Source organism: Anthonomus grandis, chromosome 1 (genome assembly GCF_022605725.1).
Source record: "Anthonomus grandis grandis chromosome 1, icAntGran1.3, whole genome shotgun sequence".
In the NCBI taxonomy this organism is placed as follows: Eukaryota; Metazoa; Arthropoda; class Insecta; order Coleoptera; family Curculionidae; genus Anthonomus; species Anthonomus grandis.
The window spans coordinates 27,196,401-27,221,905 of record NC_065546.1 but is presented as its reverse complement, the minus strand read 5'-3'; the positions used below and the strand labels follow the sequence as shown (position 1 = coordinate 27,221,905).

The following is a 25,505-nucleotide window of genomic DNA, read 5'->3' as shown; positions in this document are numbered from 1 at the left end:
TTTTATTAAACTAAATCTCTTGTTTGTAAAAAAAAGACAATTTTGAATGGAGGTACAAATGATTCATTTTTTGTTTTTTTGTCAATAACTTATTTTTAGAAATAGGACTGCAATAAAGTAAATAATAATGATTTTGTTTAAAACGCTCATGAAAACATTATAATTATGTCTCAAACCTTTATACAAAGTGTTAAAGCTTTTCATGAGCTTTAAAGGAATAAAGTTCATGGAAATTTATTATTATATAATATGTATACTATCTATTTTCGATGAAAATCTTTCTTTATTAAAAATTGTTATTAATACTTTATTGTGAAGTAAAAAAAATCTTTATGAGGTCTAACTTTTATGAGGTCCTAAAGGACACTGTGTATGAAGTACCTATTGCATTTATAAGTAGAAAAGACGTGAGTAATTTAAAGAAATATTCTACCAGTAATAAAGAACAGCTGGTTGAAATAGACAGCAAATAGCTATAAATAAATTAGCTGCCCTAAAAGTGACAATATACTAAAAACAAATTTCAAAGAATCGCAGATTTCATCTCTGGCGAAAATCGCCGCCACGGAAATTGGGCATAAAAGCCTATTATTTTTTTTAAGTTTAAAAATTAAATGCCGCCGCCACTGATGCTGGTTTGACAACTGATTGATTCATATAAACATCGAACTTGAACACGTGATGACGTAAACGCAAAGATCCATTGATCCAACTATAATATAATTTTTTTATTATTAGGAAACTTCTTGCATCCTTAGACCTAATAGACCAGGCGAATTAGCTCAAATTTAATCAAAAAATGCACAAATTGCTATCCGGAAACTGACTGTTGGAGTTGGTAGAGGGGTTCATAACGAGTGAAAAAAACGAAAATCCAACAATGGGGTAGTAGGGGGTTGTTTTGGGGGGGTGAAAAGGGGTGGAAAAATATTCTTTTGCAATTTCCGGCGAAAGTTGACGTCCAATTGAAAAATGTTCAATAGAAAAGTTGTAGATCATAAGAAAATCTATAATTTTTGTAGAGGTCACTTTTGAACATAACCTCAAAATAGCCAAGATAAATGCGAAAAACCGTTTTTTTTTCGTTTTTTTCAATTTTAATTTTTTATTTTCACAAAATAGTTCAATCTTTGTAAAAATTTGTGAAAATATACCTTTGTAGGTCTTAAATAACCTTAAATATACTTTTGCCGGAAATTGCAAAAGAATATTTTTCCACCCCTTTTCACCCCCCTCCCCCCCCCCACCAAAACAACCCCCTACTACCCCATTGTTGGATTTTCGTTTTTTTCACTCGTTATGAACCCCTCTACCAAGTCCAACAGTCAGTTTCCGGATAGCAATTTGTGCACTGTTAAAGTCTAATTCGCCTGGTCTATAAGTATTCTTCTTACATTTCACCATTTCATTTAAAAAAAATTTCGAAATTTAAAGTAACTTTTCCTGACCCCTAACCCTTGGAGCACTTCTCAACTCTGTGAACTGCTAACATAATTTTTATATATTCCAGATTTTTAGTGTAATTTTTAGTTTTATTTAAGCAAGTTTAGTTTTTTTTGAAGCAATTGTAAAGGATCAGCAGATAGTTCTTTAATGTTATCGTTAAGTACATCAATTTTAAATAGTCATATTAAATGCAAATTAAGTAATATTTTAATGAGTGCGTTGGCACACGGTGTTTTTTCCTTTTTTATTTTTCGGACACGTTAATTAGCATTATCACTTGCGGGTTTTTTTGCAATAAAATTTTTCTAAACAGGGTAACTCGAGTAGAAACTATTGCGTCAACATTATTTTTTTTAATGGAACAATATATATTAATCTACAATATATTCTGAATACTTTGTGTATAGCCTACCAGATGCGGTTTCTCAAATTTGACGTTATAGACTGATGAAACATACGACATTAAAAAATAAAAATGTATACAATATTGATTGCAACTGATAATCAAAATCTAATGGGGTTATATCCGGTGACCTTGGTGGCCACTCAATCGGTCCTCTTCGTTCAAACCATCTGTTAGCAAAAGTTGCAAATCAAGAAGTGTTCCCAAAATAATAGATCTATTTACTTTCTCAAGAAAGTAAATAGATCGAAGAAATCACAGAAAAAATGAGGCACTTGAGGCACCCTGTACAGAATTTTTTTATTAAAAAAAAACGTGCAAGTGACAATTCTAATCAATCGATATGTCCAAAAAGTAAATGAAGAAAAAGATACCTGAATTTTACATGAATTTGTACCTTTCATCGTGAATGCACTGTACATTCCAGACTGTTATTTTTTAATTTTATTTTAGCATTTAAAGCAATTTCAATTTTTATTACAGGCATTTAAGTTAAGTTCCAGGGATTTAAAACAACTTTTTCTGGTTGATGAGATACTTTGCGAAAAATCTACTAGATCCAAAGAATTAAGATCAGACTAATTCAAACTGTTTTTTTTTTTTAATTTTTCTTCATATTACGAATATTATCCATATACTAGAGTAAAACTGTAATAACTCGATCCCTAGGGCAGAAGATTCCCCATCTAAAACTGTGTACTGAATGAATCGAAAATATTTCTATACAAAAAGTAATTGAACAGCGTCACAGTTACCCAATTAGACACAAGCCACGATATAGCTTGTTTTACAAAAAGCTGCTGTAAAACTACATAGGTCGACTGAATATTGCGACCAACTATTAATGTTTTTAATAAATAAAATTTAACATATTTTGCTTTAACATAATTTTCCTAACATCAATTCCTTTACATGACGTCGCGACTATTTTTTGTTCGATTTTAATCAAGTGGTTGTGATTTTAAAGGTTAATCCCTATTGAAATCCCTTGCCAATTGACCGACGTAGACTTAGAACAATGAAAATAATCGCATTTGGTACCAAAATTTATCAATAAATCCAAATACATACACAGGGTTTGTTGATACATATATTTGGATTAATAAAGGATCTATTAAACTGATATACGTTTACATAGCAACCTTGTATAATATTATTACCTTTATCGAGTTCATAACCATTACCTTTAAAGCCATAAGTAGGACGGTAACAGCCTCCACGATCTTCGGATGAAAAGTCTGATTACTCAACTCCTTATAGACGAACATGCCTAATCGAGAAAGTGCGATACATCTTGCTTTTCCCGACGGCTCCCTCTTACCGGCTCTCAGTAAAATACTCACAACTTGCTCCTGCACGATAAAACGATTATAGAATTAGGTTTTATTGCGTCATGACTTGATCGTACCTTTATATCCTGACAATTGGACATAATCCCGATATTTTGTTCCGGCTGAAACACCGATATGGTTCTAAGATCGTCCGGGAGGCTCAGCAGATTGGCCAAAATTGAAACGGCTTCGGTCCTAGGGGCGGAATCCACTTTCTCCGGAGTGGTGTGGAGGACGTCGTTACACGCCTGAACGATGTCAAGGAGCAGGAGAGTGGATCCGGGCAGCTGGAGTGACAGGAAACGCGGTCCAAGGTACTTTATCGCGGTGTGTTTGGTTGCTCTGGACGGTCCGGTTAGGGCTGAAATAATTGGTGTAAGATTAACTAAATTTTAGAAATTCAAATTCAAGTTCAAATTAAAATTATTAAAACCGATACCATCTTACTCAAAGAGAAACGCGGTGATACTACCATATAAAATATCGTAAGCCTTGAATTATCAAAACAGAAAAAAACCAGATTGATAACACAAACGTTGCTGAAATTACCTACATAATAAAATACAAAATTGATTAAAGGAGATACACAGGAGGCAGCGGGGTTGAGGCAGGGTCAGAGAAAATCCACGAAGCAATGCAACACAGAGAGAAACTTCGATGTACCGCACGTTTCATTTTTTTAAATTTTCCAGAAAATAAAACAATTACAATAAATTTTATTGTGACTGTAACAAATAGGTTTTAATTTAATTTGCGTTATTTTTTGACATATCTTTAGCATTCCTAGGAAGGCTATTTCATAAACTTATTGAGGTATAAGGATCATATAATATGCCATCAAGAGAATTAAATTAATTGTATGTAGCTCCCATGCAGAAAAAATCGAATCAGTATTCTACTATGAAATAGTCGTGTTTTGCCCTAAAACAAATATATATACTTCAGCATGTTTTTAATGGAAGAAAGATAACAAGAATATAATAATAAGAGAGTAATATTATACCTATACTTATATACTAGAAATGTCATCACTACAATATGTTATCCCCTATATCCATATTGATTTTTTTTCGAGGCTGTTTAGCATAAGTTTATCAAACTGCTTGCCTTTAGGTTTACTGGTAATATTTCACATAATAAATTATCTTAATAAATAAAAATATCCTTCAAACACTAGACACACTTCATACACTACATTGCAGTCAGTTGTTTTTCTTACATAAACTTGCTAATGGGCAAATTAAGTCTACTAAAATTCTGAGCCTTCTTAATTTTCATGTTCCAATAGTCAGCATACTAGAAATTTAAATCTACTTAAAAAGCTCTTTCATTGTACCAATTGTGGATACAACACTGTACATCCAATTTCTGTAATGCAAAGACTTTATAATGAGATATCTAGACAGATTGATCTATTTATATTACGCAATAGGTTTAGTGTAAAATGTAAGGAACTGTTTTGGTTGATCATATTTTCATATATTGTTCACCATTCATTATCAAAATTTATATTTGGTTTGCTATCTAGGTTTAACATTTGATTTTTCTATTACACTTTTCCTATGATAGATTTGAAAGATTAATGTAATTAATAATAATATAATTGGAATTTTCGAATTCACATAGCTCAAAAAATAGAAAAATTACCTTAAATAAACTATTCTAATAATCACTCATCCCTCCCATTGCTAGGACATTTATACCTTTTAACATTGGAAAACTTACTTATGTCATCTACACTTGTAATGCGTTTTTGGTTATTGGTATCGGTTAACACTAATGAACACGGATTCATTCAATTTCCAAGAATACTTTCTTCCGACTTCTGCCCAGGTTTTTTTTTTAAATAGCGCTAGATTGTCGCTGCGTGGCATTTCGCTTAACATGATACTTACATAACTGATGTCTGCCTTACTTATTTGCTATGCAAATTTTATTTTAAGCCTTTACCTCATTTTGAGTCATATATGATACGTACCAATATCTGCCACTAACTAATGAACGTGCTGAAGTGGTTCTATTAAAACCGCCACAAAAATTAGCAGCAATTCCAGCAGTATACGACAAAAATGTTTGAGTGGTATATCAGACATTATGCACTAAAATTTTCCATGATACAGCATGTAATAATGAAAGTGACGATCCTGTCTTGTCCGACAATGAGGACAATAAAGTATTCGTTCTTGAAACCGACAAAGAAAGTGAACATGAGAGATATGTGATGAAGACACTATACCCGAGACACGATCAAAATGACATAAGGTTTTTGAGAAATTAAAACATGCCTCCTAATTGTAATTGAAGTAATTGATTTGGAAACGCCAAATTACTTTTTGAACTTTTTATTTCCAAAAGATTTGATAGCAGAAACAACTACACAAATGTGCATTGTTCCCAGAAGCGAGTCAATTGACTGGCAAACATTTCACAAAATTAGATAGAGCAGTTTATTAGCATGCGTTTATATATGTTGGTAATTCAGTTATCATAAGTAAGAGATTATTAGTCTGCCTATTTGGATATCTTCTGTAATGACGTATAACCAATGGGAAAAAATAAAACGGTTGCCTCGTGGCGAAGACGGTTACGATAAATTGTTCAAAGTAACTCCTTTACTAAGAAGCATTCACTAAATGTCGAGGTTGATTCTAGTTGAAGAACATATAGCATTAGGTGAACAGAGCATCCCCACCAAATCACAATCAACAATAAAAACAACTTAATGCAAAAAACCATATAAATTTTGGGGATTCAAGGCGTTCGTCTTAACCGGAATTTGAGGGTTTAGTTATAATTTTTATATTTCCACAAAGTAATATTGTCTTCAAGGTGCTGCAGACTTGGGAACTAGTAGCAACGTGGTTGTAAAGCCTGCTGAAATCTTTCCAAAATCTGTTAAGCATAGAATATTCTTTGATAACTGGTTTACTTATATACAACTGATGGTATATTTAACTAAAAATTATATTTTTCCTTTTGGTACTATGCGTTTGAATCGTGTATCCAATATGTTACCAGACAAAAAAATTGAGAAAACGAGGCCAAGGAGCTATGGAAAAAAAGACTGCTATCAAAGATGTATCAAAAACTACCGTTTGAAGGTATGACAACAAAGTTATTACAACGTTATCTACTTATGTAGGATCATAATCAACTGGAGTAAAAATTTAATTTTTTAGAAGTAAAAAATTCAAGATGATAAAATTGCCTTCAGAGTATACTCAAGTATAACGAATATATGGGAGTGCTTGACTTATTAGAATCCATGTTGGGATTGTACCGAATCAAAATAAGATTTTAAAAAAATGATACTTTTCCACATGCTAGATATGTGTATAGTAAATAATTGGATTTTGTTTAGGAGAATCGTCAAGACTTAAATGCCACTCGCAGATTTTAAAATAGGCGTTGCAAAAACCGGGTTCTAGCGTCGAATATAGGTAATATAACGAACAAAAAAGAAAATGTAGTGCAGCGGCTGATATACCTTACATAAAAGTAAGAAAAGATGGATTTGGCCATTTATCAGAGTGGAAAGAAAATGACTGAAGTGCATCTTTTTTACTTGACACATATTTTTAATAGAAAAAGAAAAATTCATGCTCTTAGAATAATTTCTAAGAACCTAGATGTTACATTGCAAAAAATACTTATCATACCCTTGTGGAGTCACATCTTCGCTATAGAAGTTTTGCAAAAAAGAGCATTTAGAGCCCTTTGTGGAGTGAGGTGTGGTGTATCCCGCATCTTTTGGTGTAAAATAGAATCTTGACTTTGTTGCCTATATATGCTTGAAAGGATAACTATGGTATTCAAAAAACCCCAGCAGAAAATTGTAGGAGGCAGCTGGCTTAGAAATCGTCTTATATACACCCTTCAGTTGCCCATTCCACATTCAGAGCAAGTGAGAAGTTGTTTTATTTACATGGGTAAAGAAATGTTCAATCACCTTTCTCTTCGTATAAGAAAACTTAACTTTTACATTAAATTAAAATACCATTTAAAAAGATTGTTAGTTACTAAGGCATATTATATATTAGACGAGTTTTTTAATTACATTTTGTCCTGATTACCAAATAAGTCTTACTGACTGATTTAATAAGGCTTTGTCAATAACTCTGTTTGGGACAATAAAGCTACTTTTTGAATTTGAATTTAAATAAAGAGTTAATAATGGTTAAAACTAAGGTGTATGGATCTGATAATCGTCTAATAACGATCTATAACGTCTAATAACTAATAACGATCTAATAATCGTCGTCCTCTAGCATTCCATGAAGAATCAAGAAATTTTGATTTATTTTATTGGGATGCTCGATGCAACCATTTTTTGTACCTCGGAACTAGTCTTTTGAGCGCTGCGCTATTTACATGACTTTTAAGTGTTTGAGAAAGATACCTGTTCCTGAAATGTTGTGATTTTGTACAGAAGGTTCTCCTCCGAATTTGGATTCATCGCAACTGGATAGTTCGTTCGTTTTAAATGCCAACACTTTTCTCTTTAACGATTAAATCATCGTAGTATAACAAATAAATATATAGATTTTTCACCCGTCTTCAGATAATTCCAACAAATTTTAATAATGCTTATACTTACTAGTATATTACCTACACCAGTACACAAAGTTTTTTTTCCTTTCATTTTGCCTTTAAATGTTTAAAAACTTTTAAATGTTTAGAGCAAAACAAACACCGCCTTCCGTTACTCGATTATGCGTACCATCTCCAAATGTCAGGTATAATAGAAAATCATTAAAAGTTTTGTGGATAGGTTTTGTGGCTTGAATATTATTAAGTTAACTCTACTATTAGTCCAACTCTTACCTGAATGTATCGCGGCATAAAACTGCGACAAACAGGTCCTATACTTCGGATCACAGTTCAACATAATCGAAATAAGCAGCCTGAGAGCGTTCAGCTTTCCGGACTCGTAGCTATCAGGTAAAGTGAGGGCCCCGAAACACCAAGGCAGCACCAAAGTCACCGGGGGGATCAATTCTGGAGCCTGCGGAGTGCTCAGATTATCCAAGGACACCCCCTGATTATTCTTGATTCTTATAAGAGTGTCCGTCAGTTTGATAAGATATTCGAAAACTTGACAATGTAACTTGGGATCGGATATTTGGTTAATATCCCCCAGGGCTCCCAACATGCGTTTCCATAGTATTACTGCCACGTCTGGAATCCAGCCTCTAACCGTACCGCCGCATACTACTCCTCTATAATAAATCAGATGTATATAAGTGAGGGTAATTTTGATTTGAGTTTCATGTAAAAGCTGAGGAGTTTCTTTACGAAACAGGTCCTTATAAGTTTCATTCTAAATATACCCATCAATTTTGCAACGCATTGGAAAAAACTTAAAATATTAAGCTTTTTATATTTCAAAAATTCACATAACAATTATATTGATTTTAGTTTCATGAAAGCTGACGAGTTTCTTTTCCAAGAAGAAGTTATTGACTAGTTTTTCAAAGGATAAATAAGATAATAAATCATATTTTAAATTGGATAATCATGGTACCTTTGCTCATCGGATTGTTCGCCATTATGGTTTTCCACCAGCACGTCCAACTGTATTGGAGAATCTTTAATGGAACTGCTCTCGATTCCGCTAGAGGGCGCCGGGGACGGTGATCTCGTACGATCCGTGGACTCGGTATCGGCTGGAGGTAGCAGCTCTAAAGATTTCGACCTCCTATGCTTGTTATTCTAAAATATTAATAAATTAGACTATATACTTGCAAGGAGAAGAACGGATATATTCCATTTTAAATATGCTACTTAAGTGACCTTGAAAAGTTGAGACAGAGGGTGAAAAACCGTTTCACTCTATCTTCAATAGAACAAAAAAAATTATAATTCTGACTAATTTCTTGAGGTGGTTTATAATTTTATTTATGACTAGAATAAACAAGGTGAGTCTTACGACTGTAAATTAAAAAAAATGTTATCATTTATACCCAAATATATAAAAACCTATAAATGTCAATAACGAATAGTGAAAATAGTAATACATTAAGTGCTACTGTGGACATTGTAAACAAAATATTTATCGATTTGAAAAAGACTTTTTGAAATGGTAAGTTTTAAAAAAACTGGATATTAGGGGTCCTAGTTTTAACTTAAGATCATATTTATTTAATAGAAAATAACATGTTTCGTTATTCGTCAGCTTTCTGGAAAATACTGATTGTATTGTGCTTAGCCTTAGACTCGGTGGATTAAAAACATTATACTACTCATTTGCTGACGATACTGCTTTAATCTATGGTGGAGATTGTGAAAAAACTTTAGATTACAAATAAACTCTGATTTACAGAAATTCCTTAATTGGTTATTAAATAATAAACTGAAAATGAATATTTTTAGTAAGTTCACAAAGTAAGTAGATAATTTTTAAACACAAAAAATAAAGTAGTTAGACAGCCTATTCTGCCAAATTAAATAATGTGCAGCTAAAAAGAGTTCAATTTAGGACTAATTAGGGACAAGAACTTATATTAGAACGAACATATTTAAAATAAAATAAAATCAATCGTATCAGCTTAAAAAAAACACAAATTTAATATTTACAATGCTTATTTTGTATCATTCAATTCCAGTATGGAGTTCCTGTGGCGTTACAGAATTTCAAAAAGTTCAGGTACTTCAAAACAACATCTTGAAAGTCTTATTAAACTATGATCGGTTTACACCCACAGAAATCTTGTATAGGAGTTTGGGAATTATGCAGTTAGATAAATTTTTAACAATGTATAATAGCAAATATACGTAAAATTTAATACCTAATAACCAAAAATCAAACAAAAAACAATTCAAATACAAAAATATTCATATATATCATTTTACGCTGAGCCATAACGATATTTATCAAGAATTTAGCAGAACCAACAAAAAAATTTATAATCTCATACATCAGGCTTCAAAAGAATATAACAAATTGCCTACAAAAATTAAAATAATCATGAAATTTGCAAAATTCAAAAATGTTAATTGCCATCGTTATTTGCTTGAAAATAAATAAATTGGGAATATTCATATGCCTTTCATTCATGGATTGTATATTTTTTACCTTTTCATTTTTGTTTGTCTGTTTTTTTGTTGGAGATAGCTCATGAAATTTCCTTTATTAATTTACCAAAAGACACTTAGATCATTCTATCTCTCTGTTCCTTTCTCTATTTTAATTTCCTGGAGGAGAGTATGTAAATAATATTTTACTGAATATTTTTCAGTTTTTGTGTTTGGATAGGTTTCTATTTTAAATGCCAGGTAGAGATTCAATTAGTTTAATTCGATTAATAATAAGACTTTTTTCTTTCTCTCTCTCTCTCTCTCTGTTATAAAGATGTCTTTCAGGCTTTACTAATTACTAATTTCATTTATACTAATTTAAAATGAAATATATATATATATATATATCGTCATTTTTGGACTACATCTAACTAAATCAAAGAATACCGATTTGCCTTGTAATTTTAGTAATCCAGAAGCCCTAAATAATTATTTTTCTCAATGCGTTAACCAAATTAACAATAATATATCACAAACCAAATTAAATTTTCACAATGAAAATAAATGGAATAATAGTATTCAAGAATTAAATTTAAGTCTTCTTGATGAAGAAAGGATTAACAGTATAATTAAGACCATAAGATCAAATGCTATAGGAGCTGACGGACTTTGTATAAATGATATCAAGCTTTGCCTACCTTTCTGTAAAAAACCACTTCTAAACATTTTAAATACTTGCATTCTTACAAACGTATATCCCGATATCTGGAAAAAAAGCACTTATAAGACCCATTTCAAAAATCTCTAATCGAAAAGAACTAAAAGACATAAGGCCTATAAAAGAACTAAAAGACATAAGGCCTATAAGTATTTTATCAGTAGTTTCTAAAATTCTAGAAAAGCATATTCACCAACAACTTTATAATTTTGTTAACTCATTTGGTATACTTCCAGATACGCAATCGGGATTTAGGAGGAAGTCTGGTGGGAATGTTAGATATTATAAGATTTAACGAAGAACATAAACAAAGTACTTGCATGGCGGTGCTTGATTTTTGCAAAGCATTTGATACAATAAATCAATGCTCCTTGCAAAGTTAGGATATTTTGGTTGTTTCGAATCCACAGTTTCTTTTGTTCATTCCTATGTTAAAAATAAATCACATTCGGTGTTGTTAAAAACCAACAATGGAAGTTTGGAGCACTCAAAGTATCTCGACTTGGAAATTGGTGTTCCTCAGGGGTCCATATTGGTACCTCTTTTATTTTCGATTTATGTTGCGGATATGCATAACTGTATTGAACATTGTAAATTACAACAATATGCTGATGATTCTCAGATATACATGCCATTAATTTTTTTAAATTTTAATATTTCTGAGCAAATAATTAAAACGGATATACTAAACATAGTTAATTATTCCAATGAGCATAACTCAAAAATTAACCCTGCTAAATCTAACATCATTTTATATGAAAGTATAAATATTGAGATTAATGGAGAAAAAATTCCAGTTATCAATGACGTGAAAATATTAGGATTGACTTTACATTCTAACCTTTGTTTTGAGACTCACATTAAAACCAAATTAAACCTAGGCTATATGCGTTTTAGAAATCTGTACAGATTTAAAAATGTCTTAAAGAGTAAAACCAAATATTATCTCTGCAATAGCCTTATTCTTTTCTTACTCGACTACGGTGATATCGTATATTCTAATTCTATAACATCTGAGCTTTCTAGATCTATACAAAAATTGCAAAATAGCTGTGTAAGATTTTCTTATGGTGCTGCCTATCGGGAGCATATCACACCTTATTTAAACATAAATTCTATTTTAAATATAGAAACAAGAAGAAAATTACACATATATGACTTTATACAGGGTGTCCGGAAGCTAGATGCAATCCTTTAAGTAGCTGACTTAATTTCAAACATTTAAAGCTAAATATGTGTAGGTCGAAATTTGTTTATAAATTTTTTATGGCAATTTTTGCATTTTTCTCAAGAAATACCAAAATTTCACACTTAAACGGTAATAGAGCGCAAGTTACAATTAGTATCGGAGTTTCAAAGTTTATTTTATTTTGTCTAATGTATATTAATAAAAATACGATCAATTTCAAGCTTCTGTGTAAACTTATTAGAAAAAATAGAGATATTGAAACGTAAAAAATAAATATGGAGCTAAAATAAAAATGCTTTGTTTTATGTTTAAATAATTGTTATGAAAATGCTTTCGTCGTTCAAACCTCTCTAAAAATATGCCTAGCTTCTGCCCTTTATTTTAAGATATCACTCATGCCGATGCCTGGCCAATTCTCAGAATTATGTCCTCTTTTGTGCGGCAGGTCATGTAAACAAAACTTACTGGATTGGTTTTCTATTATGGGACAGTTCAGGTAAATATTCAGGTAAATAAAAAGTAATAAAAACAAAATTAAGCAGAGGTACCTAATAGTAGATACTGTAGGGTAAGGGGTACCTAGTAGGTTCTTTGGGGTGGGGGTTACAAGTTAGGTACTCGCTTAATAAATAAAAACGTGTGATTTTAGCCTCTTGTTATTTAGTTTTACTCTCGCCTCTAATTTTGTAAGATTATCGACTTCGTACTGACTGCATCCACTGTTTTTTAAATTGAGTTTCTGCCCGTTGTATTAAACAGTATTGTAAAATGGAATTTACCAACCAAGACTGGATACCAACCAAGTACTGGACCTTTGGCACGGCGCTTGTACCAGGAACGTTATCCAGATCGGAGGTTACCAAACTTCACGGTGTTTCAAAACACCTTTCGCCGTCTTACTGAAGTTATAATACTCCGGCACGTGGAGTCAACCCTGGCCATAATAATGTAGAGATTGAGGAGCAAATACTGGAACCTTTTACCGCAGACCCTACTGCAAGCGTCAGAAAAGTAGCTGAAGACCTTGGCCTTTCTGGATGAAAGGTGTGGACGACCATGAAGAAAGATGGACAGTATCCCTTTCATGGTACGGGGGTGCAGGGCTTACAAGAAGAAGACCCTGCAAGACGAATTTAGTTCTGCCGCTTTTTATTGAACATGGACATCGAGGACCCGTTATTCTTAAGAAGTATCTTGTGGACAGACGAGTCCAATATTTCCAGGGAGGGTATTACCAACTTCCACAACCTTCACGAATGGGCTGCCAAAGATACAAATCCGCACTGGAAAAAACAAAAATCATTTCAGAACAGATTTTCGGTCAATGTGTGTCGGAGTAATAGGCAGGACTATTATTGGGCCACATTTTCTAGCAGAGAATTTAAATGGTGCCAACTATTTAGATTTTCTACAAAATGATATCCCCGTTCTTCTAGACGAAGCTGGATTATTGGAACGAGAAAGACCAATAATCTTTCAGCAAGATGGTTGTGCAGCGCATTGGTCCTTGGCTGTCAGGAATTACTTAGACGACTGTTTTCCTTGGCCTCCTCGATCGCCTGACCTAACTCTGTTGGATTTTTTCATATGGGGCCGGGCAAAGGAGCTTGTATATACCACCGAAATAAGAACAAGAGAAGAGTTGATTCGCAAAATTTGACAGGATGGAAGAAGATACGACCATAAGAGTAACCACCACCGTTACTTCGGTGGGCTCATGCCTGTATTAGAAATAATGGATTGGGCATTTTGAAAATGAACAATAAATAGTTTAAACAAAATTGCGTTTTATTTAACATTAAAACCTAAAATAACCCCACAATCGGGGCTCTAATGCTTATTAGGCTTATGAGAGGTCTCAGTCTACTAATTTTTGTTTACATAACCTGTCGCATAAAAGAGGCCATAATTCTGAGAATTGGCCAGGCATCGCCATGAGTGATATCTAAAAATAAAGGGCGTTTCAATGTCAAATCTCTATTTTTCCTATAAGTTTACACAGAAGCTTGGAATTGATCGTATTTTTATTTATACACATTAGACAAAACAAAATAAACTTTGAAACTCCGATACTAATTGTAACTTGCGCTCTATTACCGTTTAAGTGTGAAATTTTGGTATTTCTTGAGAAAAATGCAAAAATTGCCATAAAAAATTTTTAAACAAATTTCGACCTACACATATTTAGCTTAAAATGTTTGAAATTAAGTCAGCTATCACCCCCTTAAAGGATTGTATCTAGCTTCCGGACACCCTGTATATAAAATAATAAAGTCGGGTCAACCCCTTCTTTAAATAAGTGATTTACTACTCTCTCGTATTTATACAATACTCGTAATGTTGGAAGTTTTAGGGTACCTCAACATAGAACAAGTAACTTCCACAAGTCATTTTCGGTTGTCGGAGTTACAATGTGGAATAACTTGCCAAATAATATTAAAGATTTGTCACTTAAAAAATTTTACACCAAGGTTAAGCAAATTCTTCTCGACTCCCAACGAGATGCCTAGTAGTATGTTTAATATAAACTGCAAAATCAACTAAGACTAAAGATAAGCCGACCTGTTCAATATTTCTTTTGTAGTTCTCTTTTGTCTATTCTTGTTGCCTTCCGTCGCATGCCAGCCAAATTACTTTGCCATTTTTTGTTTCTGCCCTTTTTAGTTTTAGTTTTGTTCTTTTTTAGGTTAATTAGGAATTTTTTTTTGTGTTTATTTATAATCTTTTCAGTTTCAATATGTTGGTTTGTAATGTCATTTTCTTGTTAAGGCCTGTTTCACGCAAATTGCGCTATCGGTTTTATAGAACCGCGAAACAGTTCCTTTATTTTTTTTTCTCATGTAATTATATTTATAACTATTTTTTTTGGTAATAAACTTGTATATATATATAAACCTGTATATATGCAGGGTGTTTCCTAACTACGATACGAAACTATACAGGGTGAATCGTTAGGTCGTTTTATGAAAAAAAGTTCCTATGAACGTATGTCGGGAGTTGCTTTGTTTCTGAGATACAGGGCGATGAAGGTTCAAAAAAATAACGGTATTTTAAAAATACTATAACTATCCTTAAACCGATTTGGTTGAAATTTGGTGCAGTTATTTGAAGTTATAAGACGCTTATTTAGCTGTAACTAGATTGAAATTATTAGGTCCAGTGGCGTGTCAGTGGGCACCACATGCTTATTGTTGAGAAAAAAACAAGGCCAATAATTGTTTTGCAGCTTTTTATTTATTTTTGTATTTAAGCAACTAAAAATATAACTTTTTCGTATCTTATATTATCTTCATATCTGGTTTTGTTTTCGAGAAAAAAAAATTTAAGTATCTTTAACTCATTCTAAAAATTATCCATGGACGACAACATGAAATAAAAACCAATTAATTCGATAAACAATTTCGAGCTTAAAGTAAATGAGCAAAATGCCCACCTTCTGATAAAATACACGACTGCAAACGATTTGTCATTGAGTGTCTGACACGCTCAAAAATACCTGGAGTATCCCTTATGATATTGCAATTGACAATTATCCGATTCCTCAAGTCATTCACATCTAGAACAAGAGTTTTATAAACAAGAGCCTTCAGATGGCCCCATAAATAGTAATCCAGGGGATTCATATCAGGACTGCGAGCCGGCCAATTTTGAGGTCCTGCACGTCCAATCCAGCAATTAGGGTAGATGACGTCGAGATGCTGACGAGCAAGAACACTGAAATGAGCTGGAGCCCCGTCGTGCATAAACCACATGTTGACTCTTACTTGTAGGGGTACTTCTTCTAATAAAGTGGGTAAATGGTGTTGCAAGAAATCTATGTAGGATTCACCTGTTAATCTTGCCGGTAAAAAAAATGGGCCAATTAGGTAGTCACCAATAATTCCTATCCAAACGTTCAGCGAAAATTGTTGCCGAAAATGAGTTTCTCTAATAACGTGGGGATTTTCGTCAGCCCAAAAATGATCATTGTGGATGTTCATAATAGAATCTCTTAAAAAATTTGCCTCGTCCGTAAATAAAATATTTGGTAGGAAATTATTATTGTGTGCCATCGTATGAATCAACCACCTGCAAAACATTAATCTTGGATGAAAATCCCGAGGCAGTAGAGCTTGTACCGGGTGTACAACTAAAGGAGGTCGCCGGCCATATCTCAGTAACTAGTCATCCCACAGTATAGGGAAAAAAATATTTCTTATAAAAGCGGCAAAGAGAAATAGTTAGAAATTATTTATAAGTTCGTACGATGACCGCTAGGGGGCGCAATACAACATTGAAATAGAAAAAATTGGTTTTATTGAAAATATTCAAAGTGAATCCTAGAGAAGAATGATGCCATTTTAAAGCATGATAAATTCTAAACATTTTTTATTTCAAACTTTTTTTTCTAATCTGTCAAATAAAAGGAGGAAGGGTTGAATATTTATATCTAAAATTCTTGATAACTTTGGATTGGTCTAACGAATTTCAACGAGCTTACTTTTGTTTTCAAGAATAATTATCAAGCTTTTATGTGGTATAATTACTTAGCCGTTTTAGTTGTTTTGTTGAGCGCTAGAGGGCGGTTTGTGTTATTTTGGACTTTTTCAGCGATTTTCTGGCAAATATTAAATACAACGATATAATTTTTTTTACTTAAGCTAAAAGAGCATGAAAAAACATAAAAACTGGCGCAAACCGCAACTCGATATCTTATTTTATTCCGAAATTATTAATTAAACTGTTTTTGAACAATAAAAATAAAACTCCAGAACTCAAATTTTTGTAATAAATAAATTGTTTTATATTTTTAATGGTGTCTTAGATGCTCAAACTATTTTTCCTCATTTTCAATACACAGTCGAAGTCGTTGCGTCGTTGACAAAACCGCTGTCTGGATTTATGCTGTGGGTAAGGAATTTATTGCATTGCGTATTTGGTCCTACATGTCGTTGTGTGTTTTGGGTGGAGTGACAAAAACTAAATCTTTAATCATTCCCCGCAGATAAAAATCTAGAACAGTCAGATCTGGGAATCGAGCAGGCCAAGGAAAAATACTTCCTCTTCCTATCCACAAACGATATTTTTCTAGTTAAGTATTGACGAACTTGAACCGCAAAATGTGCAGGGCAACCATCATGTTGGAAAATTATTTGCCCTCTTGTTTCCAAATCAACATCTTCCAGTAACCGGGAGATCATTTTGCAAATAAATTAAATACACATTTCCAGTAAGTGTTTGATTGAAAAAGAAAGGACCAATAATTTTTCCGCCAATAATTCCGCACCACACATTTACAGTCCACCTGCCTTGGTGTTGAGTATCGCAAATCCAACAGGGATTTTGTTCTGCCCAATAATGCAAATTATGCAGGTTTACACCACCATCACTGCTAAATGATGCCTCGTCCGTCCATAATATCTTCGAGATAAATCGGGTATCTTCTCTAACCATGTTCAACAGCCAATAACAGAAATTGAGTCTGTTATCAAAGTCTTTTTCGAGAAGCGCCTGGTGCAGAACCACGTGATATGGATGAAGTTTAAGTAAAAAACAATAAATATAATATAATAGGATGCTTATTAGTGTTGTAACAAATAAAAATAGGCACCTGTGCTCTTTCAGAATATTTTCTACTGTATCGAGGAACACTCCCAATTCCCTACAAATATTTCGGATGCTTAGTTGAGGGTTTATTTCAATATATCACTAAATATTTATAACGTTTGCCTCTATGCGCCCTCGCCTTCGTCTTCGATAAATATTGCCGCGAATAATTTCAGTATTTCTTAGCCTGGTAGCTAAACCGGTAAAGACTCTACTAAAGATTATTGTGTCTTCTGTCAGGATATCTTTGGGCTTATATACGGGCTGCAATGCGTGCATTTTGCATTAACTCAAAATACACTGCTAGCTACGTTTGGCATTTTTTAAAACTTAAATGATTTCAACATCTGTCTTCGACGTTACATTTGACATCGATCATAAACGTTTTATCATGGCCACGAAAATATTTATCAAATTTATTTGTTTCCAAAGCTTACTATTGACTATGTGACGCAATAATGTCAGCGCGGCGACAGATTTCATTGTTCAAAAACATTTTAATTTATAATTTTAGAATGAAATAAGATATCGAGTTGCGGTTTGCGCCAGTTTTTATGTTTTTTCATGCTCTTTTAGCTTAAGTAAAAAAAATTATATCGTTGTATTTAATATTTGCCAGAAAATCGCTGAAAAAGTACAAATTAAAACAAACCGCCCTCTACCGCTCAACAAAACAACTAAAACGGCTAAGTAATTATACCAAATAAAAGCCTGATAATTATTTATAATAATATTTATTTATAATATTTGACAGATTAGAAAAAAAAGTTTGAAATAAAAAATGTTTAGAATTTATCATGCTTTAAAATGGCATCATTCTTCTCTAGGATTCACTTTGAATATTTTCAATAAAACCAATTTTTTCTATTTTAATGTTGTATTACGCCCCCTAGCGGTTATCGTACGAATTTGTAAATAATTTCCAGCAATTGCTCTTTGCCGCTTTTATTAAAAATATTTTTTTCCCTACGCTGTGCGATGAGTAGTTACTCAGATATGGCCGGCGACCTCTCTTAGTTGTACACCCGGTACACACTGTATGTGATATGGATGCAGGAGGTTTCTTTTTAGAACTTTCCAAACGATTTTTGAACTGACTGCAAGCTGCAGTGCAATCTTCCTGATACTTGGAAGGATCTTCTTCTATCGCATCAAGTATAGCTTCTTCCAGTTCAGGCGTTGTTATAGTTTATGGTCTTCCACCACCCATATTTTTATTAAAACTCCCAGTTTCACATAATCTTGCATGTAGTTTTCTAAATGTTTTTGCACATGAAATTACTCTGTTAGGATATCTGTCCTGGTAAATTCTTCGTGCTTCTTCCGCATTTCCATTTGCTAATCCATAAATAAAGTGCATGTCGGTCATTTCATGGTTAGTAAAATTATTCATGATAGAGTAATGAATCACTGCTAATTGACAGCTGAATTTTACTTATAGCAATTCTATCACTGTCAGCTGGTCTCCAAATCAGGTAGGTACAAAGAAGGTACTTGAATGGACTTGCCAATTATTTGTCATAAGAAGAAATGTATTTGTTATTTTGTTGTATTTCAAAAATCTGATAATAAAAATCGTAGAAGTTGAATGATTATTATCATAGTAAACAAGACACAAGAGACCAAAAAGTCGTGCATTGGAGGGTGGACATTTTGCTCATGTACTTTGAGGTCGAAATTGTTTATCGAATTAATTGGTTTTTATTTCATGTTGTCGTCCATGGATAATTTTTAGAATGAGTAAAAGAGACTTTTTTTTTTGAAAACAAAGCCAGATATGAAGATAATATAAGATACGAAAAAGTTGTATTTTTAGTTGCTTAAATACAAAAATAAATAAAAAGCTGCAAAACAATTATTGGCCTTGTTTTTTTCTCAACAATAAGCATGTGGTGCCCACTGACACGCCACTGGACCTAATAATTTCAATCTAGTTAAAGCTAAATAAGCGTCTTATAACTTCAAATAACTCCACCAAATTTCAACCAAATCGGTTTAAGGATAGTTATAGTATTTTTAAAATACCGTTATTTTTTTGAACCTTCATCGCCCTGTATCTCAGAAACAAAGCAACTCCCGACATACGTTCATAGGAACTTTTTTTCATAAAACGACCTAATGATTCACCCTGTATAGTTTCGTACCGTAGTTAGGAAACACCCTGTATATATACTAATGTTATTTAATGCTATACTTTACTAATGTTAATAGTTTACATAGCTATAAAACCAGACACCAGAACCACATATATATACCTCACTTTAATACATATATGGAACTTAAATAAATTTGTTACAGAGGAATTAAATTATATTTACAAGGTCTTACCATTTTCCATTAAAGGAATAAAAGACAATAATCGTTTTCCGGTGTCAAATATATCAATCTTAATGCTTCTGTAAATGGGGAAAAAATGTGTAATGTTGGCTATATGCAATTCACATTTTCTAGATTTGTAACACGGGACAACTCTAATTCTGTACAAATTTCTATTAGCTTAACTATATGTAATAATATTTGTATTTATACCTATAAATGGATAAGTTTAAATTAATGCAATGTTAAGTAATAGTTATTTTCTTAAGCCATATCTAAATTAAATAATTACTTTTTTAGTTGCATATAGGCCTGATTCATAGTATAATTTTTTTTTTGTATATTCCTGTTCGGTCAATAAATGCTTTCCACGATAAAAACGAATATTAAATTAATTGCCTAAAAGACACTTTATGTTATTCAATATATTAAAGCGACTGAGAGACCTTAGGTTAACTTACATAACTTCTCCTGGCCGCCGATCTCATTTTAATATTCAAGCTCGCCTCGCTATAGCTCCTCGACAAACCGGACTTAAGCCTCTTCGACGTAAAAATATTCCCGTCAGGCAACGAGGAGTCTTGCCTGGAAGCCGATTGGTGCAATCCGTCGCTCGGATTCCCACCGGAAACGGAAGAGGACGCGGTGTCCGTGCGGACAGTTAGTCTTCGCGTTCGTTTGTTTTTATGATCGTTTAGTCGGTCCAGCGGGAGGTTCATCAGGTCTAAATTGTAGACGTGTCTTGCCAGTACTCGAGTTAAGGTTTCCATTGTTTTCTGAAAATCATAAAGAATAAAGTAACATTCATTAAATTGGCCAAATTTATTACTGATACTCAGAATTATATAAACATAAATCCTTAAACTTACCGCCCATTCCTTGATCAGTTCCTCCCAATTGGTAAGTGACGTAAGCACATCTAAGAATCTATCCCAAAGCTCTCTGGATATGGAAACGTTCAGGTTCGCCTTGATCCAGGTCACTATTAAAGTTTGGAAAATGGCTGGAGCCAATTTCCCGCCCAGGGTCAGCGCTTTCTTTTTTGGGGGCGTCTCGCCAAGCACCAGCGAAGTTATTTGGAGCAGAACGAGTAGCAATTGCTCCCTAAAAGTAGAATCCTATAATAATTACAGTGTAATGAAAGATTTCCTCTTAACTTGAATACATTTCCAAACAAAGTATATCGATTGAAAGATGAAAATATTCAAAATTCCAAAATTCTAGTGAGTTTTATACTTATCATGAGCTAGAATTAATTAAAGTGCCAACCAGGATCATTTACTGGCCGTTAAGTTTAGAAAGTTATGTTTTATATTAAAAAAGTAAATTATTATACCTATTTTAAAAAGTAAATATGACTAAATCCGTTAAAGAAGTAAGCGCACACCGCTACGCTGGCCAGTGTGTTTAACCTTTTAATGGTGGAATTTCAAAACCAAAACAAAGTAGGTATCTACTATTTGGTCACTACTACAAATCTTAGTGAGGAGTTTCTATATTTTACAACTATGTTTAATGATAAACATCAGTCTCTTAGGGATGGTGTATAAAGCCTTACTGGGTATCTGATATCCAGTACGTGCATAAGAATAATTTCTTTTTACGTCATTAATAGGTGGAAAAATCTAATTCTCATTTATATATCCCTTTCTGAGTCTAAAAATTAAAACGGGGACGAGGATGGGAATAAAATAATATTTATCGGGTATAATTAGACATATTACGAGAGCAAAACACTAGTCTAAAAGTTAGAAGAGAATGGGAATAAAATGATGTTTTTCGGGTATTAGCCACATTACGGGAGAACAACACTATTTGCAGCCCCTATTTCAACCCTTTTAGATTACACTAAAGTCTTCGATTCTATCATATTAATTTTTTTTAAACATTGTTTGACAGGAAGAAGTCAGCATGTTAGGATTGATGGATTTTTATCTAGTTCACAGGATAATTTCTATGTGGTCCTTCAGGGGTCGGTTGTTAAGTCCATTATTGTACGCTATATATACATCAAACATTATTAAAAACATAAGATTCACTGTTACGCAAATGATACGCAACTATATAACTGGATTTTTAAAAGTCAATCTTGTGAGTCGCTTTAATTTACTAATAAATATGTAGAAAACTTAAGATCCATTTCTCTACAGGATTCTCTTTACTTAAACCCTAGAAAATGTTATTTATTAATATTTAGTCCTAAAAATGATGTGTAAATTATAAAAAATCAAATTAGTGTTAGGTTGGGTAACACGTCTTCGGAAATGAAGGCCTTGGTCTTGTTTTTGCAGGCAAATGCGATTTGACCAGCACGTATCTTATTGTATCCAGAAAGCTTATCTTACACTTTATTATAACGCAAATTATTATAGAGCATTAGACACATTCTATTGCAAACAGTTGAAAAAAAATTGTGTAAATCTCTCGTTCTTTCTGTATTTGACTATCGAGATATCGTTTACAGAAACTGCTTGACCCAAATTCCAACCCAACCCAAATTCTACGGAATTTGTAAATATGAAAGAATTTCTTATAAACTCTCTACAACAAACTGACTTAAAATGAAAACCAGACGTATTGTTAATGTTTATAAAAGGTTATTATTTTATAAGATATATATCTTTATTTTATTTCAGCGTATTTCCCTCATAAATCACAATAAACGTAGTACTTGAACCTGATATATTGGTGAAAGTACCATATTCAAAGAAATCTGTAAAAAAGTTTTTTCCCACCATATCGCGCCGCGCGCAGCCATCCTTGACTTCAGTGGCGTCCATTTTCATTCTTGATTCTGGTGTTGGTGCGAGTATAGTTTCTCGAGTTTTGTGTTAATTTTTGTGTTTTTTTTGGGAAAATTATGGCCAAAAGAATTATTAGTGATAGTTCTTCGTTGTCTTCGGAGGAGGAAGCCGAAATGCGTTCGCTGCAGGCGAAACTTCGCATTATGAAAAATACAAAGAGACGCCGAGTGGAACCCAAGCCTACCAAGGCTTGGTTCCCAGGATCGAGTGACCACCAGGTCGCCGATCATATAGGGCTTATTGGCCCTATTCCTCCACCTCCGCCTCCGCCATTACCACCGGCGGATGGCCCCTCAACCTCAGCGAACTTTGGGGCAGACACCAGTCACCCCTCTTACATAAATTCGCCAAATGAGGATTGGTTTTTACAGGAGGATTTGATGGAGGAAAATAGTAAGTCTCGTCACAATTTTCTTTTTCTTGTGCAATGCAAAAGTCGTTGTCCGATTTTTCACTTGGAAATTTATTCTCAAGCGCCGAAGTCAAGTCAAAGCCATGCCCCATTGCTCGTTTATTAAAAATTCAAAATGGAGGTGGTCCTTCATTTGACTTACTCTCAAATTGACTTGCGGCGTTTATACGCTGTACGCGCCACCTACTGGAAGGTGTGCGAACTTTCCGACCGTTAAGCTCTTCAATTTGGCGGACATGGTGTAATCACGCCATCTATGATAGCATGGTAAGTAACTGGTAATGGCGGCGCTTTTACCAAATAAGGGAAAAACTGTTTTTCTTTGATTTGGGGGCTTGAGATGTAACATTTTGAACGATTAGTATCGCTCAATTTGTTTTCAGGACATTCAGATGTAGAAAATCAGGATCCTGAATTGGATCCGCGATTTGTAGCGCTCCTTGGACTTGAAGAACCCGTGGACGATTCGGGAGAGAGGATCCATCAAAGTTTGGTGGATACATGGTCCAAGATTATTGGGAAAGGGCTGTCAAAAGAGACAAGGCAGACCTTAAGAGGGCGGTCTACCTGCGTAAAACGGGGTTAGCTCCTGTACCAAGACAAAAAAAGTTAGAAAACTCAAATTTTGTGTAGGGATTGTTTATTGGATTATCTAGGCGGGATGCTATTTAAAATTTTGAAAATCAAAAAAAACAATGTTGAAAATTTTTATTTTTTATTAAAACAATGTAAAATTGACCATCCCCTGTTCCTTAAATCTAATAAAACATAACACACGAAATATATATGTTGTAAACATTTTTGGTTTCTTTTAAAACCTAACCCAAAAAATAATAATAATTTTGGCTAAAAATTGGGTCTCCATAGGATATTTAGGCAGATCTGGCAACACCGTTCTTGTTTCTTAGGACGCGCAATATTTGCCGGTCAGCTTTCATTGGTCGAAACGGTTTCGATAAACGGGTAGTGCTAAGTAGCCTTGATTTTATTCTAAGTGATATTCGCAATTATTATTTTCCTTTATTTTATTAGTGCATTGTGTTTTGTACTTTCGTGATTGTGTACTTTCATCGTTCTTTAAAAATTTTCGTTATGGGTCGTAATAAACGAAACGGTTTGGATAAAAAACATTTAGGTTTAGCTACTTTTCGTAAAAGTAAAAAAACGTATTTCAAAAAACGCCAGGTATAGTTTAGGTGAAGTGACTTGGTCAAGCTCCAAAATTGAGTATGTACAAAATACATCAACATACTACATATACGCATTAAAATAAACTGCAAAATATATTACGATATTTAGTGATCGATTCCCGTATATATTTAGGGTGGATTCGAGTCTTTCCAGCCCAGCCTCCGGCGCCCCGTTCAACAATCAATATTTGTCAGATAAAGATAGGCAAGTTCGGCGCGGATAACGTGAAACAGACGAAGATACGAGATTCTCTCGATGATGCTGGGATTGAATTGTGGACGGGCGGGAAATAGGAAACACAGTCGCGCGCTTAAAAATAGGAAATGCAATTATTTTATACGTTTCATTATTTTTATTTTACAGTTTTCTTCAAATAAACAAATATAAGCAAAATATTAACTTTTATTGTGTTCCATTATTTATAAACGTAATTTTTTATTAGATATTATATATTATACGACGTGTTACAAATTCCTGGCTCACTATTGCGATCTCGGTAAATATTTAGTTTAGGTTCGTTTCGGTTTCGGTAAAATTTTAGAGTTACGAAGATGGTTAAATTTAGGGCAAAGTTTCGCATTTTTGAGCCTAAAAATGTGCCATTTGAAAATTTGTTTAAAAAATATTTAAATTTATATTTCTTGTTGGGGCGCTATTGGACCACCCCTTTTGTACGTGGAAATAATGTTGCGAAGAATCAACCATTTCTTAAGATGCCTGCCATAATATATAGGTCTGTATATGGTAGTGTGTTAAAATTAGCATGGTAAAGACTTGGCTCACCCTAAAATCAGTTTCGCCTTTATATTATACTGTAGTTCCTGTTGTTATTCTATTTGTTATATACTGTTGATGTTTTGTTTTATTTACTTTCGTCTCAACTTTTGAACAATAAAAATGACATTTTTGCGGCCTTTTGATACTAGTAGTGATAATATATCGAATAGTTGTGGTAAATAGGTATTTTTAGGCATTTCATAATCTTATAGTTTATGATCGTTTTACCGATCAAATTTTAAGAGAGCATCAATTTCTTAACACGTGTCATTTTTGACCTGAATATATTTTAAACCTGAATTATAATTTTTAAAC

At 33.2% G+C, this 25,505-nt stretch overlaps 1 protein-coding gene across 3 annotated transcripts in view; it reads right to left on the bottom strand.

The window, feature by feature from the left end:
• LOC126740590 (probable Rho GTPase-activating protein CG5521) overlaps positions 1 to 25,505 on the bottom strand; it is a 92,695-nt gene that overhangs the window by 49,292 nt on the left and 17,898 nt on the right. For all 3 annotated transcript variants that reach the window (XM_050446680.1, XM_050446689.1, XM_050446695.1), the window contains 6 exons: positions 20,876 to 21,110; positions 20,468 to 20,782; positions 8,705 to 8,892; positions 8,005 to 8,399; positions 3,258 to 3,541; positions 3,034 to 3,201 (listed from right to left, as the gene is read on the bottom strand). In XM_050446680.1, coding sequence (XP_050302637.1) covers positions 3,034 to 3,201; positions 3,258 to 3,541; positions 8,005 to 8,399; positions 8,705 to 8,892; positions 20,468 to 20,782; positions 20,876 to 21,110 — 1,585 coding nt within the window. The remainder of the gene's footprint in view (positions 1 to 3,033; positions 3,202 to 3,257; positions 3,542 to 8,004; positions 8,400 to 8,704; positions 8,893 to 20,467; positions 20,783 to 20,875; positions 21,111 to 25,505) is intronic.